Source organism: Nicotiana sylvestris, chromosome 7, assembly GCF_000393655.2.
Source record: "Nicotiana sylvestris chromosome 7, ASM39365v2, whole genome shotgun sequence".
In the NCBI taxonomy this organism is placed as follows: Eukaryota; Viridiplantae; Streptophyta; class Magnoliopsida; order Solanales; family Solanaceae; genus Nicotiana; species Nicotiana sylvestris.
The window spans coordinates 161,878,123-161,896,942 of record NC_091063.1 but is presented as its reverse complement, the minus strand read 5'-3'; the positions used below and the strand labels follow the sequence as shown (position 1 = coordinate 161,896,942).

At 36.9% G+C, this 18,820-nt stretch overlaps 2 protein-coding genes across 4 annotated transcripts; both read left to right on the top strand.

Annotated features, from left to right (window-relative positions):
* The first annotated feature begins 272 nt into the window (after positions 1 to 272).
* LOC138874058 (uncharacterized) lies at positions 273 to 836 on the top strand. Its single transcript, XM_070152562.1, has one exon. The coding sequence runs from the start codon at positions 273 to 275 to the stop codon at positions 834 to 836; it is 564 nt and encodes a 187-aa protein (XP_070008663.1).
* Positions 837 to 10,250: 9,414 nt separating this feature from the next.
* LOC104230408 (synaptotagmin-3-like) lies at positions 10,251 to 17,106 on the top strand. Of its 3 annotated transcripts, XM_009783200.2 has the most exons (13): positions 10,276 to 10,477; positions 11,219 to 11,320; positions 11,421 to 11,468; positions 11,615 to 11,665; positions 11,808 to 11,931; positions 12,061 to 12,179; positions 12,709 to 12,810; positions 12,941 to 13,015; positions 13,871 to 13,947; positions 14,954 to 15,203; positions 15,559 to 15,930; positions 16,379 to 16,507; positions 16,600 to 17,106. In XM_009783200.2, exons 1-13 carry the CDS (start codon positions 10,367 to 10,369, stop codon positions 16,726 to 16,728), a joined length of 1,689 nt encoding a protein of 562 aa, XP_009781502.1. In that variant the 5' UTR covers positions 10,276 to 10,366; the 3' UTR covers positions 16,729 to 17,106. The 3 variants fall into 3 exon arrangements, with proteins under 3 accessions (XP_009781503.1, XP_009781502.1, XP_009781504.1); XM_009783201.2 differs by lacking the exon at positions 11,421 to 11,468 and having other exon boundaries at positions 10,251 to 10,477; XM_009783202.2 differs by lacking the exons at positions 10,276 to 10,477; positions 11,219 to 11,320; positions 11,421 to 11,468; positions 11,615 to 11,665 and having other exon boundaries at positions 11,844 to 11,931; positions 13,854 to 13,947.
* Positions 17,107 to 18,820: the final 1,714 nt, after the last annotated feature.

Below are 18,820 nucleotides of genomic sequence, written 5' to 3'. Positions count from 1 at the left end.
AATTAGTTGGCTAGATGGCAGTTATATACACTTATATCAGCTTCATTTTTGACATAAGATTGAATGAGAAACTCTTCCAATTTACTCTCTTTCAATTCGACTCTTCTCATCCTATCTCACAAATTCAACCAATACACAGATTTAACATGGTATCATAGCTATAATCGAGCGATTCTAAGGAGTTCTTTGTGCAATTGAGGAAGAAATTGAGAGAATTCGCTTTGTTTATGCTTTTTTCTAACCCTAATTTTGCAATTTTTTAACCAAATTTCATGGCAATTTTCGATGAATCCAGCAGTGTTGCTACTGGCGATAGGGTTTTCGGCAACGGAATTATCGGAGGGACGGTCATACTCGATCACAACTGCCCATTATATCTACATCCTTGGGACGGACTGGGATCAACGTTGGTGGGTTTTTTATTGACTGGTATGGAAAACTACACTCTTTGGAATCGAGCTATGAAAGTGGCTCTATTGGGGAAGAACAAGCTGTGTTTAGTTGATGGTTCAACATCCAAAGCTGATTTTGGGCCAGCAATTGCATATCAGTGGGATCGTTGCAACGCGATTGTCACCTTGTGGCTAATGAGTAATGTAAGTCAACACCTATTGACTGGAGTACTCTTTTCTGCGAATGCTCAGACTGTGTGGGCACAACTCAAAAAGAGATTTGACAAGGTGAATGCTTCTAGACTCTACTACTTACACAAGAAAATGTTTACCTCTACCCAAGATATATCATCTGTATCTGTTTACTTTACTAAATTGACAGATTTATGGGCTGAATATGATTCGATTCTGCCACCACCACCTGCAAAAGATTATGTTGAGTAATTAGAATTTTAACGTCTCCTACAATTCCTAATGGGATTAAATGACAATTTTGAGCAAGCTAGAAGTCAGATACTTATGATGCCTACTGTGCCAACTATTAATCAAGCGTATGCAATGGTTATGCAAGATGAAAGCATACGATTGATTTTAGGAAATAATTTTGGGGGGACTGGACATGTTGAGCCTACTGCAATGTTCACTGTACAATTAGGGAATAAGCAGAGAAAAAATTATAGCTTGGAGTGTGATTTTTGTCACTTGAAGAGTCACACGAGAGAAGGTTGTTACAAATTGATAAAATGTGAATTTTATCACAAAACAGGGCATTTAAAGGAGAATTGCTACAAGATAGTTGGCTATCCTTCAGATTTTAAGTCTAAGAGGAAGGCCCATGCAGTATAAGTAGAGGCAAATAGTACACAACTGGGAAACAAATCAGTACCTGGACAACTATTCACACAGGAACAATATGCTCAAATTTTGCAATTGCTAAACAAGACTTCCATTGGAGAGACCAATTCTAACATAGTATCAATGGAAGGTAAATTCCTTTGTTGCAATGTTCAGATTCCCAAATGGATTATAGACACAGGTGCTACGAATCACATGATAGGAAATGACAAATTGCTAAGAAATGGCATGTCAGTAGGTAATGGAGGACAGGTACAGATGCCTACATGGGACTCTGCCAAGGTTACTCATGTTGGAGATTGTCAGCTTACCGGAGGTGACACTATTAAGAATGTCCTTTGTGTACCTACATTCAAATTCAATCTTTTGTCTGTGTCCAAGGTGACAAGATAGTTGAATTATTTTGCCTCCTTCTTTCCCACCTTTTGTGTTTTTCAAGACCTCTTGTCTAGGAGGGTGAAAGTGATTAGTAAGGAGGAGAAGAGATTGTATACCATGCTATCTACATCAAGAAATAATGAAATCAAAGTTTACCAAGCATTTGCAGCAATAACAAAGGAACCTGGAAATACAGGAGACATCTGGCACAAGAGAATGGGACATGTGCCTATGCAAGTTCTCAGGAAAATCTCTAGTTTTAGTAGTAGTATTTTGTCAAATAAATGTGAAGTTTGCCCTTTGGCTAGACAAACTCGAGTACCTTTTCTAGTTAGTCATAGTAAGAGTTTAGATAGTTTCAATTTGATACATATGGATGTTTGAGGTAACTACTCACAATGAGATGAGATTTTTTCGTACCTTAGTTGATGATTGTACAAGATGGATGTGGGTATTTCTTATGAGAATGAAATCTGATGTTGTCTTTTTGCTTAAGAACTTCATTGCAATGGTACAAACATAGTTTGGCAAGACTATAAAATCGTTTAGATCCGATAAAGGGAGTGAATTCTTCAATTCTCACTGCAAAGAATTATTTCAACTACATGGCATTCAACACCAAAGTTCTTGCCCATATACCCCACAACAGAATGGAGTGGTTGAGCGTAAGAACGGGCACATTCTTGAAGCAGCCAGAGAATTAAGTTTCAAGGACATTTGCCAGCTAGATATTAGGGAGAGTGTGTAGATTCAGCAGTTTATATAATCAACAGAATTCCCTCTACAGTGCTTGGCAATAAGTCACCCTATGAATTACTGTATCACAAACAACCTTCCTTCTCCCACATGAGAGTCATTGGTTGCCTATGCTTTGCCACCACATTGCCTAGGAGTGATAAGTTTGGAGCTCGAGCAGTGAAATGTGCATTGCTTTGTTATATTGTGCATCAGAAATGTTACAAACTACTAGACCTTGAATACAATATTCTGTTCACAAGTAGATATGTGACCTTTTATGAGGAGGTTTTTCCCTTTCGGAATCCAAAAGTCAAGATTGAGCAGCAATTCTTGGATATTCATGATCTGTCCGATCAAGCTGTGCTGGAAGAGCCTATTTCACCATGTTCTCCTCATTCTTCTTAATCAATTTCTTCACTTGAACGAAATTCTTCATTAGTAGCTGATTTGTCCGATTCAATTGTTACTCTAGCCCACACTAACGATGACACAATTCAATCCACTCTACAGGTTCCATCTGTTCCTCTACCCGCAGAAGTTAGAAAAACTACAAGAGAGTCAAGACCACCTATATGGCTTAAAGATTTTGTGAGGACTAATAAATTCAAGCAGTCCAACTGTTGTCAATATCCTATCTCTGATGTGATTGGATATGATAACCTATCTCCTAAATATTAGAGTTATCTCTTAAACTTTTCCCCTAAAGTAGAACCTGCTAGCTACTATGAGACAGCTAGAGATAAAAGGTGGGTAGAAGCAATGCAAACAGAGATCAAGGCATTGGAGGATAACAAAACCTGGGAGCTTGTTCCCTTGCCCAAAGGAAAGAAATCCATTGGATGTAAATGGGTTTACAAAAGAAAGTATAAGGCTACAGGTGAAATAGAAAGATTCAAAGCGAGATTGGTGGCTAAAGGGTTCAACCAAAGAGAAGGTTTGGACTATCAGGAAATATTTTCACCTGCGGTGAAAATGGTTACTGTTAGAAGTGTTCTTTCGTTAGCAGCTTCAAGGCAGTGGCCAGTCCACCGAATGGATGTTTATAATGCTTCTTGCAAGGAGACTTGTAAGAACAGGTGTACATGAGCATACTACAAGGCTTCAGTAAATCTGGAGATAAATCATTAGTCTGCAGGCTGCATAAATCCCTCTATGGACTTAAGCAGGCCTCAAGACAATGGAATCTCAAGCTCACATCTGCTCTCATTGACTTTGATTTTCGTCAGAGTCATTTGGATTACTCATTATTCATTAAAAGGGAAGCTGGAAAAATGGTCGTTGTCTTGGTTTATGTAGATGACCTGCTTATAATTGGTGATGATATACAACTGATACAATCCACCAAAGCTGCTCTTCAACATAAATTCAAGATCAAAGACTTGGGGGAACTTAAGTATTTCTTGGGAATTGAATTTGCAAGAAGTGCTGAGGGGATCTTGATGCATCAGAGAAAGTATTCGCTTGAGTTGATTGCTGACTTAAGGCTCTAAGGATCTAAGTCTACCACTTCTCCTATGGAACAAAACTGTCACGACCCAAACTGGAGGGCCATGACTAGCACCCGACCATACTTGACGAGCACCAACGTACATTTCATCTAAAATTCATTATTATCTTTTATGGCTGACGAGATCAATATAAATGGTAGACCTGGATCATGGACAACCAACAATAAAATATGACGGCATGAACATACATAGAAGGGGATGACCAGACAATCAAGAAACTACATATAAGGTATGAGCTACCACGCTACCATGAAAGACTATATAACAAAAACCAGCCGACAAGGCATACCAAACTATACATGAGCCGGCACTTGTCTATGAGCCTCTATATAAACATAAGTGCTGCAACATAGCCGAAACAGGGCTCCGACATACCCATAATGTCTATAACAAAAATGCATACCAAGACCAAGGCAAGTCCGGAGAAGGGATCTCGCCAATCACCGCTGAACTGGACAGCCTACTGTGGTGGGGGAGTTGCACCTGCCTGTCTATCAGGACCTGCAACACGACATGCAGCGTCCACAAATAAAAGGACGTCAGTACGAATAAAATACTGAGTATGTAAGGCAGGGAACCATAAATACGATCAGTAATGTAAGCAAGGATAGAGAATATACAACCTGTAACATCTTAGTACCTCTGAGGGCTACTGACATGAAATGCATGATACATATGTATAAATACATAAACCTTTAAAACATTCGCCTCTGTGGGCATCATCATCATCATATCGTACCCGTCTATAATAGGCTCGGTAAAAAACATACCCGACCATCATAAGGCTCGGTAGAATCGTACCCTGCAAGTGGAGCTCGGTAAAACCCAACTGATTAGTGGTTGCACAATAGGTGTCGTACCCGACCAACTATAGTGTGGCTCGGTAGAGTAAAATTGATACATATATATAATGCATGCTCGACTCATGGAATCACATTCTAAACCTTTCGGAGTGACGTAAGGTCGGTATCCTATGTACACGTTATTAGGACTAACTCTTCACTATTAATCTTAATCAGGAAGTACCAACAACATTGATAACATAAGAATAAGAGAAGCAAAATTAACATCAATCGTTCCATAAGAGGGAAAGCAATGTAAGTACTGCTAGCTTCTAAGAGTAGAGTATCTTGGAAGCTCGATCATTACATTATGTACAATCGGAGTCGTGCAAAAGAAGGAAAGGTATAGCCTCACATACCTTGTATATACTGTCCCAATCTCAAGCTATGCAATTGTCAAAACTCCTTAGTCTACAATAAGAGAAACGATACTATCGTTATCATTTAAGCGTCATAACTATTATGTATCGACCACAACCTATTTTACGATGAAACGGACAGCACCTCCCCTATATATATGACTTCACACCATTCAAAACAGTCACCAAACAGCCCAAACAACATCAATAATAAACATATTGAGCCTCCCAAAATAGTCCACGCACAGCCTAATCACTCCATACATACAACGACCACCGTAGTCGTGTCAAACGACCCAGAAATGTTACGAATAACTATCATACCACAACCCTAAATATATATGGTGTTTCTTCACACCTTTCCTCCTCCAAAACTCCACAAAACAGTAGTAAAATACGCAGCCCAACAGCAACGCAAAACAGTCCACAAAACAATAACATTACTACCAAGCCTTTCGATATATATTTCACAAGTTCTAGCTTCAATGGCTTAGCCGCAACTTGGATAATCTTAAATACATATAGAGTAAGAGGTTACTTACCTTTATACAGAAAGAACAACTCCAATTTGACCTTAAATTTCCATGAAATATCCCTCCAATGCTGCCACAACAACAAAAAAGCGAAACTAGCGATCAATTAGTATTTTTCGGCACTAGAATCACTTTAGAAGGCTTGAAATCACCTAGGATTGATATTAAGAACATGAGGGAGTATTTACAGAACATAAACCCTTTAAAACAACCTCCCACACGAGCTGTAACGACACAAAAATGAGCAACAACAAGAAGAACAAGAGACTTACTAGCGCCACGGAATTCCCGACACTTGATTTGTGTTGTTTGCCCTTTTTTTGGGTCTTGAATCTTGAGAGAACCTTGAGAGGATGTTCCTAGGGTTATAAGGTCTGAAAATAGTGAGAATAAATGACTTAAAACGGGTTGGAGGCATCCTATATAGGTCCAAATATCTTAAACCGCCTTAGTGGGCCCCATAGAGAGGTGTTTGGCGCAGTCTCGCAAAAATGTGAATATCTCTCTACTCCGAGATCGTATCGATGAACGGTTTAATGTGTTGAAAACTAGACTCATAGATCTTTAATTTGGTTTATATATCACCCCGTAATTCCTTGTAAATTAGGAGAAAAGATTAGAAACATTTGACCTAATGTTTAAGTAAAATTATGAACCTAAGTTGCGACAACTTTTGTCGACTTTTGTTTCATAACTCGTTTGACTTCAAGACTTATGATACGGATATTATATGATTAAAATACCTTAATACATGACCTCTTGAGTGTATTAAGCACCGCTAGATTACCTGAAAATACGAGTTACAACATCTTTGATTCATTTAACTTCTAATACTTGTTAATCACCCTTATACACTCTTGTATCACTTAAGACCAATAGGATTGACTTCTTATCATCTCAAAGATAATTCCTTCTTAGATTTATGTTAACTAATATATGGCATGAACTAACACATATGGATATGGGTTGTAACAAAAACCTGAGGCTATCTACCACTGAATTAGACTCTTATGTTGGGACCACTGATGATAAGACTTTGGATGATCCAGGTCCTTATCAAATATTACTTGGGAGGTTTCTATACCTCACAGTCACTTGACTAGACATTTCTTTGCGGTCCAAAACCTCAGTCAGTTCATGCATTCTCCCAAGGCCTCTCACATGGAAGCTGCCTTGAGAATTGTTCGGTATATCAAACATTGCCCATGATTGGGGGTTTTGCTGAAGGCACATTGTTCTGAGTCCTTATCAGCATTTAGCGATGCCGACTGGGCTGCTTGTCCCAACACTCGCAGGTCTGTCATAGGCTACCTAGTTAAGTTTGGGGATTCTTTTATTTCTTGGAAGTCCATGAAGCAGTCGATTGTTTCCAGAAGCTCAGCGGAGGCAGAATATTGAAGTCTAGCATATACTGTTGCTGAAGTTGTGTGGGTTCTTAGTTTGTTTCATGAGTTGGGCGTTCAACATACTTTGTCAGTAACTATACATTGTGACAGTAAGTCCGCAATTCAGATTGTTGTGAACCCTGTGTTCCACGAGCGAACCAAACACATTGACATTGATTGTCACTTCATTCGTGAAAAGGTTCAACAAGGGCTAGTTCACACTCTTTATGTCGCTACTGCTGAGCAGCAAGCGGACTTACTTACCAAAGGTCTTGGCAGAGCACAACATGACTACTTGGTTTCCAAGCTAGGAATGGAGAATATCTTCATACCTCCTAGCTTGAGGGGGGGGGAGGGGCTAGCTTAAGTTAACTATAGACAGTATGTTAGTTAGTTGTAACTATGGTTAGCTATGTTTAGTTACTTGTACAACTGTCAATTAGTTGGCTAGATGGTAATTATATACACTTGTATCAGCTTCATTTTTGACATAAGATTGAATGAGAAACTCTTCCGATTTACTCTTTCTCAGTTCGACTCTTCTCATCCTATCTCACAAATTCAAACAACACACAGATTTAACACTTAAAAAAAGCCAATTTTGGAGAGAAAGAGTGTCCAATTATAATGACATTACGAATTTATTACTCAACGAGAATAAGCTTATGAAATGTTCCAAGAGTATGGTTAAGTGATTAACTCTGGAAATTTCGAGTTTAGTTTATCTGACATATGTGATTGTGGACTATAACAAGTTGTTCATCGATTTAGGCAAGCTACACAAAGCTTAATCACAATTATAATTTTACTTTTTTTGCAAACTAAGTACGAAAATTCTCAAGAAAACCTTTATAGTTGTTGCAAAAAGTTTTCTTCACAACTTTGAACCAAATGCTAAAGATAGGCCAACCACTTAGGCTTAAAAGTCAATTCAACAAACCGTCCTAATTCTCTTTGGTCATTTATGCAAGTAAACTAATAACCAGACTTTTCTTTTTGCAGGCATGAATCATTTTCCTAGCCATGTTCTTTACTTTTAAATTCCTAACTCTTTTATGGACGAAAGCTACTCTATTATCTAATTGCGATGTTTATTTGCATAAGAAACAGACACGTGGCACCCAAAATGACTTCAAGAAAAGAAATGATTGAACAATTCCGCTCGTTCTAGAGCTTATATTATTATTATTATTATTATTATTATTATTATTATTATTATTATTATTATTTTAAAAGGCGAAATTATATTTAAAAATTTACTAGACATCGCCTTGAGATGAGAAAATCATTTAAATCTGGAGTTGTCTATTCTTGATTCAACAAAAGAACCAATTAGTCTTTTTGAAGCAAGAGTTACATATTTAAAAACTACAAAAAAGATACATAAAAATCAAAGTCTTTAATTATATTATTTGTAAACCCCGTCAAATCTCTCGATAACAGCTGCATTTGTTTCGATATTTTTTGGATCTTATAGTGAAATGATGTTATAGAGAACACATATTATAGCATTACATAAAAGATAGGTTCCAAAACTATTATATAGGGTCATAGAGATGTTGTTATAGAGAGATACGATATTTTTTGGATCCTATAGTGAAATGATGTTATAGAGGACACATATTATAACATACATAAAAAATATGTTCTGAAACTATTATATAGGGTCATAGAGATGTTGTTATAGAGAGATACGACTGTAGTAATTTTTGACAAATCCGTAATTTTCCTAGCAGTTGACAGTTATTACGAGGACAACTACATTTCGAATGATATCCAAATCTTTGGTCCCGAAGCCAAAATTCATTTTTGTGGTGTTTCTCATTTACAACAAGAAACTTAGTACTACTATACTAGGGGTCGTTTGATAAAGATGTATAGGAATGATAATGAATAGGTATTTCTTATCCACTATTTAGTTTGGTATATTAAAAATAATATGTGTTGTATATTTTTCTTTTAAAAAGATTATTTGTTTACAAGCACACCTTTTGAAAAATATTGGAAAGGATTTGAAAAAAAAATTAAATATGTAATTCTGTCTTTATATACGCTTATCCATGTATTAAAGACAATGGTATTGTTAATGTCATAGTTTGTTAGGTATAAAAATAGTACTGAATAGGGTGTATAACTAATACATAGGTTTAAAAGCACTACCAAACAAGAGATTAATAAAGCTAATAGTATATAATCCCTCCGTTCCAATTTATATGAACATGTTTGACTAGGCACGAAGTTTAAGAAAAAATAAAGACTTTTGAAATTTGTGGTGATAAACAAGTCAAAAAGGGGCCAGAATATTTGTGTGGTTATAAAAGCTTCTCAATAAGGATAGAATTATAAGTTTAAGCTAAATTCTTACCAAATTTAGAAATGTGTCATTCTTTTTGGAACGGACCAAAAAGAAAATAGGTTCACATAAACTGGAACAGAGGGAGTATTATCTTGGGAGAAATTCAAAAATAGCCAGATTTACAACTGGTCGTTCAAAAATAGTCCAGTTTCAAAAGTAATCGAAATTTAGCCACTTTTTATGTAAAGATAAATCTGAGCGAAAAAACTGTTCAAAACCTGGAAAATACGCCAGTATATTATGCTGGAGTTCCAACATAAGTATACTTGAACTCCAACATATTATACTGTAGTTCCAGGATAAGTATGCCGGAACTCCAGCATAATATGATGGAGTTCCAACATAAGTACACTAGAACTCCAGCATAGTATACTGGAGTTCCAGCAAATATATCGGTCCAGCATAATATACTGGAGTTTGGAGCACCGGTGCTCCAGTCTCCAGTATATTATATTGGAGCCAACAAAGTATACCGGTCCAGCATAATATGTTGGAGTTCATACACAGGTGCACCAAACTCCAGTATATTATGCTGGACCGGTCTCTGTTGCAGCAAAATAGTGGCTATTTTTTATTGACTTGATAAACGCTGACTATTTTTAAATGACCAATCCGAAAACTGGTTATACCGTGTTATTTTTACTATTATTTTCCTTAATACATCTTACCAAACGCCCCCTAGTGTTTAATAAAAGAGCCACGTGTGAATTGTTAATATTCATATGTTGATGAATTCTACACGTTCATTCTAGGTGTTCAACGAATCAACGCTATCAAATCTCAACATCAATATTAACTAAGCGCCAACTCTACCAAAAAAAAAAAATCCCTTTCTTCTGGCATTATTATCTTTCTTTATTTTCAAGGGTGACACATATACATAAGGAAAGAAAAAATGAAATGTAGAAATAATCATATATAGATTTTATCACGCGTTTCAGGATTTGCGTTTGAATGTTCCTTTTCTTTAAGATGAGCTATAACATGGGGTTCAATTAATATTGAGAATGATCAAAGAAAATGGGTTTTCTTGGAAGTTTGTTAGGTATTTTTGGCTTTGGAATTGGAATTTCAGTAGGTCTGGTTATTGGTTATTTCTTGTTCATATACTTTGAGCCCAGAGATGTTAAGGTAAATGCACCTGCTTTTATTTCAATGGAATGATAAAGTTATTTACTGTTTTCCTTTGATCATCTTATATAGGACAGCAATCATTTGATGAGATTTCAGTTACAATGACTTATGTTAATTATCCATTTCCTATGTTGGTTCTTATTTTCATGTTTCACTAGAAATTGTTAGCATAACTCAGTTACAATAGATGAACCTTGTGTTAGAGCTAAAACGCTTCAAAAATACTCTTAATATGGTGTGATATTGTCTGTTTTGAGCCAAGCTTGCACGTTTTTTCCCAAAAGTCTCACTCCATTAAGAGTATCCAGCACCTTGTAGGTAGAGTTCTTTTCTTTTCATGTGAGACTTTGTTCACACACATCCAACACGTTCGACAAACAATTCGCTATGTCTTCCACGCGCCAAAGTTGTTGGTGCAAAATCATTCATCCTTCTGCATAGGCAGAGGCAAATAATTCAGGGTTTAGAGTCCATGTTCAGAACGAGTGTTATCTTATTACTCCATATGTTTTCTTTTTTATTTCGTTTCATATGTATACATAGTTCGAACCCGCACTAAATCCGCCCCAGTCCTTCAGTATTATGTAAAGATGCAGATAGACATGTTGATATGTTGTATATGTTAGTATAAAATTGAAGAGATACAGCTTAAGCAAATTTCTGCTCCTTTAAAAGGTTTAACCAATTCAAACCAACTTATTGGAAAGTGAACTGAATTTCTTAAACACAAATCTCCAGGATTTACCAGAGAGTACACCATTTGATGAAATTGAGCCAAGCTTATTGGTTGATCTTCTACCTGAACTCCCATTATGGGTGATGAATCCGGACTACGAGCGGGTATGCACTCGCCTTCTTTTGAATTTGAATTTTTTTATCCTATTATCCCAAGTGAAGGGGAGCCTTGGCATAACTGGTAAAGTTGCTGCCATGTGACCAGGAGGTCAAGGGTTCAAGCTATGAAAACAGCCTCTTGTATAAATACCTGGTAAGACTGCGTACAAAAGACCCTTGTGGTCCGACCCTTTTCCGGACCCGCGCATAGCGGGAGCTTAGTGCGCCGGGCTGCCTTTTATCGTATTATCCCAAGTCAAATCTTATCTGGGTAATGATTTTATCCATATCGTTTTGTAGGTTGACTGGTTTAATGAATTTATAGCCAATATGTGGCCTTATCTTGACAAGGTAATCCAAATTCAACACTTGTTATTTCCAACATATCAGTCATATCATGTTTGGGATTCTTAATTCTTGTTTATGCCATGGAAATGGTCTGAAGTATAGCAGCATGCCTGAATAGTGCAGTCTGATTTTATTTCATCTACAGGCAATTTGTGGAATTATTAAAAGCACAACAAAACGTATTTTTGCAGAGTATATTGGCCAGTATCAAATAAAATCTATTGAGTTTGAGCAACTTACTCTTGGAACAATTCCTCCTAGATTTCATGGTGAGCGCCAACTTTTATCAAACACATGAAATGTTGTGATAAACTCAAACACATGAAATGTTGTGATAAACTGCTATCTTTAAGATTAGAAGTTACGCGTGTTTCATTTGATCTCGACCAATTTGGCAGGTATTAAAGTATATCATTCCAATGAAAAGGAGCTAGTATTTGAGTTGGCAGTCAGATGGGCTGGAAATCCAAATATCGTTGTGGCATTGAAGTTATTATCTCTACAAATCTCAGTACAGGTAAGACTAGTTTCCTTTCTGCTCTTCTTACGAGAGATAGATTGACATAATCGTCAAATGAAAGTGTTATGCAATTTGCTTTTGTGAAAGTTATCTGATTTACATCATTTCTTTAGATTACTTTAGTAGAGCTTAGAAGGGGAGTCTTGGCGTAACTGGTAAAGTTGCTGCCATGTGACCAGAAGGTCACGGGTTCGAGCCGTGGAAGCAGCCTCTTGCAGAAATGTAGGGTAAGGCTGCGTACAATAGACCCTTATGGTCTGGCCCTTCCCCGGACCCCGTGCATAGCTGGAGCTTAGTGCACCGAGCTGCCCTTTTGCTTTAGTAGAGCTTAATGTTTATGGATGATACTTAGATACAACGCTATATATGTTGTATAAAGATCGTGAGAGATTATTGTTTTGTAGTAATGTGTTTCAAGAACATCGAAATAGAAACAGAGAGAATGAAGTTTTTTTGAAATTTTAGGTGATATTAATATGTAACTCTCACTGAGAAATTTTACTGAGGTTTGCTATATTATCTTCAGTTGATAGATTTTCAAATGGCTGCTACAGCAAGGGCAACACTGAAGCCTTTTGTCCCAACATTCCCATGCTTTTCAAGCATAATAGTATCGCTGACGAAGAAGGTAAGTAAGCACGCACAATATCTGTGGCTTACAAAGACTTTAACCCTGCTGATGAGTTGAAAATTGCACATGAATCTAGAAATAAACTCGGCATAATCTCTCTAACTTAGACTATCGATTGTATGTGTAGCCAGAGGTAGACTTTGGGCTAAAAGTACTTGGAGGAGATTTAATGGCAATCCCTGGTTTACACCATTTTGTTCAGGTAAGCTTCCTCTTGTTACCTAGTGTGCTTCTTATGTACTAAACTCCATAGGCTAAGCTCGCATCGGATTTATAGATGAAAGGTCATAGGATAATTTAAATCAAATGTTCTTTCACTTGTTGCATTTTGTGGTAAAGTGAACTTTCACCAATTTGATCTGCAAATCCAAGGATTGAGTCGGAAGATTATAACTTTGACCTATGAAGAAAACCACGTGTGATAAGCAGAATTGTGTACATTACATCACAAGGAATTTGCTGAACAAATCTTCACCTTGGTGCTGACACAGAAGAAATCTACATTTTGAGTTAATTATGTTACTCCAACAGCCTAAACCAATACAAATGAAATTAAATAGGCTGGAAATATTTGTTTACAACGAGATGTAAAATGCACTTTGAGTCTGTAATTTAATAATTAGACAGAAATAATTAGTACGGGACATTATAGAAAGGGCTCGAGTGCTTTCCTGGCAGCAGATTAGTTGTAGAAAGTGCACCTTGAAATCTTACGCATTGGTTTGGTTATGACTTAAAACAGTAGATAGAGCTACTGAACTACGAAAACTTATAAAAAAGAGTAGCATAACAAGATTCATCTGCTTAAGAGATATTGCTCTCAAATGAGTCTGTTAAACATATATTCCCGTTCTAAAAATTTAAATATCATGATACCATTGTATGTGAGTTTGGCTATTGTGGTTACATACACTCAAAAATACATAGATCTGAAAAAAGTTTTCCACTCTCCCACCCGTTCCATGTGTTTCTAGATTCAAACTTAATATAGAACAGACAGGAGTCTTTGGTACATTTCCCTCAGCTAATTTGAATGACAGTATTCATTGCGTGGCAGGAAACTATATGCAAGCAAGTCGCCAGGCTTTACCTCTGGCCACAAACACTTGATATACCAATTCTTGACAGTTCGATGTAAGTTGTAGACAAACAATAATTTACTTGAAATATCGACAATGGACTAATTCCTGACAGTCACTTGCACTTGTTGTGTCGTGATACTTGAGCATTACCGTTATAGTTTCAGCGAATACTTGAGCATTTCTTAACCTTCGGTTTTGTCAGAATGAAACATCTTCCTTCTTCTCTTCCTCTTTATATCTTTGTTTCTTTGTCCATGTGTTCTGAAAAAAGACAGGCGATTATTCATGTATTTTACCATTCCTTGTATACTTTAGTTTTCTACTGTTAAAATAAGCAACATAAATGCAAGGTCATCCAAAGGGATTTATAAAGGTTTTAGTCTACTCTAATCATTGATATATTTTGATAGTGTTTAGATTATTTTAAGTGGTATTAGAATCTATTTTGGGTAAAACTGATTTCAGCAACTGATTTCTCACTATTCCAGCTAAATTTATATTGTTTCTACCTATTCTAAAGCTCTAGACTTCAGCTATGAACTCACCTTATCGAACCATATACATTTCTCTCATAGTCGTCATCGAGTCACTAGCACTATTATCGACACACTCTTTAGTCTCCTGAACTTACTTTCTTTACTTCACACTTTTCTACTTGTTGAACCTACTCTTTATTCCGGTCCACTCTTCATCTCTTTGAGACGCATAGATTATGCCCGTCAAAAGGCAAAAGAGCACCTAAATTTACATGACTAGTCTTAGAAATATATGATGTCTCCTATATCAGATGTCCGCCATGTGACCAGGAGGTCACGAGTTTGAGCCGTGGAAACAGCCTCTTGCAGAAATGCAGGGTAAGGCTACGTAAAATAGACCCTTGTGGTCCGGTCCTTTCCCGCACCCCGCGCATAGCGGGAGCTTAGTGCATCGGGCTGCCCTTTTTCCCATATCAGATGTCTAAACACATCCAAAGTGGTTTAATGTTAAGGTATCGAGTTGGATGCTCAAATTCTTTCATATTTCCCAAAATACTAACATTAGCTTTTATATTTCGATAGAGGAGCTGTGAAGAAGCCTGTTGGAATACTGCATGTGAAGGTTCTGAGAGCACAGAAACTTCTGAACACGGATTTTTTGAGTAAATCAGATCCTTATGTTAAACTCAGCTTAGGTGGGGACAGGCTTCCGGCCAAGAAGACTACTGTAAAGATGAACACGCTAAATCCAGTGTGGAATGAGGATTTCAAATTGACCGTAAAAGATCCCGAGTCTCAAGTTCTGCAGCTGCATCTATATGACTGGGAAAAGGTCAGAATCTTGATATCTCATGGTATTGTGGCATCATCTTGAAGTTTAAAGCTATTTAATTGTTTTGTAAAAAAAAAAATTGATGACTAGAATTCTCGTTTCCGATTTTCTGTGAGAAGGAATTATATTCTCTTTTCATTGTCTTGAGCCGAGGGTCTATCGGAAACAGCCTCTCTACCCCCCCAGGGTTGGGGTAAGGTTTGCGTACACACTACCCTCCCCATACCCCACTTGTGGGATTGTACTGGCTGGTTGTTGCTGTTGTAGAGTATTTCGGTGGTTGTTTGCAGATAAATGCATGTCTCATGATCCACAGCAAATGCAAAAGACTAAGAATTTTCACTTTGTTTCACAGATTGGGGCACATGACAAGTTGGGAATGCAAGTAGTGCCACTGAAATTGCTCAATCCATATGAGAAGAAAGAACTAACGCTCGATTTGGTCCACAGCACAAACCCAAATGACCCTCAGAACAAGAAGGCACGAGGCCAGATTATGTTGGAAATGTCCTTCATTCCTTTCCAAGAAGATAGTAAAAAGTTTAGTGGACCTCTTAATATTCACGAACGGAAGGAGAGTATTTCAAGCCTTTCAGATGATAACTATTCCTTGCGGGGAGCAGGTTTGCTGTTGGTTACAGTTATTGGTGCTGAAGATGTAGAAGGGAAACACCATACAAATCCTTATGCAGTGGTAGTTCTTAGAGGAGAAAAAAAGAAAACAAAGGTGACTTTTACACTAATACTATATAGTTAACCATATAGGCGGATTCATAGTTTAAATTTGATGGCTCAACCATTAAGGTTTTTATTACTGAACCTATTGCACTTCTGAAATCATGGATTCAAAAATTAATATTTGTTGAAATTTTAGTGAGTTTTCACATATAAATGTATAAAAAAAGCAGCCCGGTGTACAAAGCAGCCCCGTTCACAGAAAGTCCAGGGAAGGGCCGCACCCCAAGGGGATGTGATGTAGGCAGCCTAACCTGATGCAAGCATCAGTGGCTGATCTCACGACTCGAACCTATGACCTATATAGGTCACACAGAGACACATATAAATGTATGTTTGTACAAAAAATACTAAGTTTAGTTGAACCCATGCTCTATTCGCCTATGGTTAACCACCTTATGGAGTCTGTTACCTTTCCTTTTCTTACCAACTATTTGTAGGCAAGGAACAAAACCTGGAATCCAAAATGGGAAGAAGAATTCCAGTTTGTATTAGAAGAAGCTCCATTGAAGGACCTAATCCATATTGAAGTCAAGAGCAAGAAGAGAAGATTTGGTTTTCGGTCTAAGGTAAAAGAACCATCGTCACAAAACTCCTCAACTTTTCATTACTACACTCTTTGAAAAGAAAAACTGATTTTTGTTGCATGTAATTTCTGTAGGAGTTACTTGGCTATGTAGATATCCAACTGATGGATGTGATATACAACGGACGTATCAATGAGAAATACCATCTCATCAATTCTAAAGATGGAATTCTACATGTTGACATCAGATGGAAGGTGATCTAGAATTTTGATATTAAGTTCTTCGATCCTATCTTTGAACAATCTGCAATTGTTCTCCTAGCATTTGTTGTATTGCTTGCCTTTAATTATAGTATGAAGGCTTATGCATCAAAATCATAGAACAATGTCCATTCCTTTTTTAAAGCCATGAAAGAAATGCATACAAACATCTGCGCGCGCGGATACATACACACATACACATGTTCATTAGTGCCTTTTGTCTTCTTCTATCAGGTATAAGTATACTTATTTGTATATATTATATCAATCAATCACAACACCTCAAGTTTCAATTAGTTGAGGTCAACTATATGTATCCTCTGTATCAAATCTGCTCTAGTTAGGTTTATTTAATCAATACTAAATAGTTTGTTCTTTTAAGGTAGACTGGATATTCTTTATGACTTTATCCCTTCACTGGCATACAAGTTTCTAACCAAAATAAAGAATCTTGACTAGCGTCGAAACTTTAAAAAACTGCTACGTAGTCCTGATGCCAATTGGTTGACATCGTGTATATGGATTCTTCACTTTCTTTGTGCTATGTTTCTTAACTAAGAAGGTGATTGGATTGACTTTTAAGCTGGTCAAATTAACTTTTAAGCTTTTTTTAATTTTTTTTTCAGTGTTTGGCAAAGTTAAAAAGTACTTAAAATAAGTTTCAAAAACTCCTTAAAACAAGCCAAAAGCAGGCAATCCCAACTTATTGTTTTTTGGCTTAAAAGCTATTTCTGCTGAAAAACCACTTTTTTTTAAGTCAATCCAAACGAGCTCTAAATCCATATTGATTCTATTGTGTCTGTGTATATCTTATTCTTGTGTATATCTTTGGACCCTTTTGTAGAGTCCAGCCCCATATGTGAAAGAAGAAAAGCTTCTTCTTTTTGTCAAGCCAACCAATTTAGAAAAGATTTGGGCGGCTGACTTTTGCAATAACATTGATGTCACTGCATACATCAATATGAGCATTCTTCAACTATAAATAGGTGTCTCTACTTTCATTTGTAGACACACCAAAATCTCAGACAATACATCTGAGTGAGAGAGAGCAAGGTATTCCATAGACTATAAGAAAATAGTATGTGAAGAAAAATAGAGAGTGAGATATATTGTAGTGAGGTGGAAAAAATAAAAAGAGTATTTTTTTCTTTTGAGGGTATAGTGGTCTTAGGAGTATTTGTACTCGTTACTACACAGTGTAAAATTCCTTACTATAGTGATATCAGTTGCTCTTCTTGGCTATGGGTTTTCCCTTATTCAGAAGGGTTTCCACGTAAAATCTTGGTGTCATTATTGCTGCATTTTTACTCCTGCTGATTTAACCATAACTTAGTGTTTCGCGTTTATCACTAATACCGTGAATATTATTTTTACGGGGTTTATTCCCAACAAGTGGTATCAGAGCCAAGGTTCTGTCTGAGTATGCTTTGTGATTGCAGCATAGTCGGAACTTCCACATCAAAAAAGAATTACTTTGGTCTCCTAATAAATAGTATTTGTATTTGTGATAAACGATGGAAGCCAACACTAGTAGAATGGTTACTTTGAATGACACAAATTATGCCATTTGGAAGGGCAAAATGGAAGATATGCTTTATGTCAAGAATTTTCATCAACCTGCCTTCACCACTATAAAGCCTGATAATAAATCAGATGAAGAGTGGAATTTGTTACACAAGCAGGTTCGTGGTTTTATTAGACAGTAGGTTGACGATAATGTTTTGAACCATATTTCTGAGGAGACACATGCTCGGACCTTATGGGAGCACCTTGAAAGTTTGTATGCTCGGAAAACTAGAAACAACAAGATGTTTCTGATAAAGTAGATGTTGGGTTTAAAATACCATGATGGTTCCGCGATGACAGATCATCTGAATAACTTTCAGGGGATCATGAACCAGTTATCTGCTATGGGCATTAAATTTGATGAAGAAATTCAAGGCCTATTTCTACTTGGTTCCCTACAAGATTCTTGGGAAATTCTTAGAACTTCATTATCAAATTCTGCTCCGGATGGTGTGATCTCTATGGATCTTGCCAAGAGCAGCCTTTTAAATGAAGAGATGAGAAGAAAATCTCAGGGTTCCTCCTCATC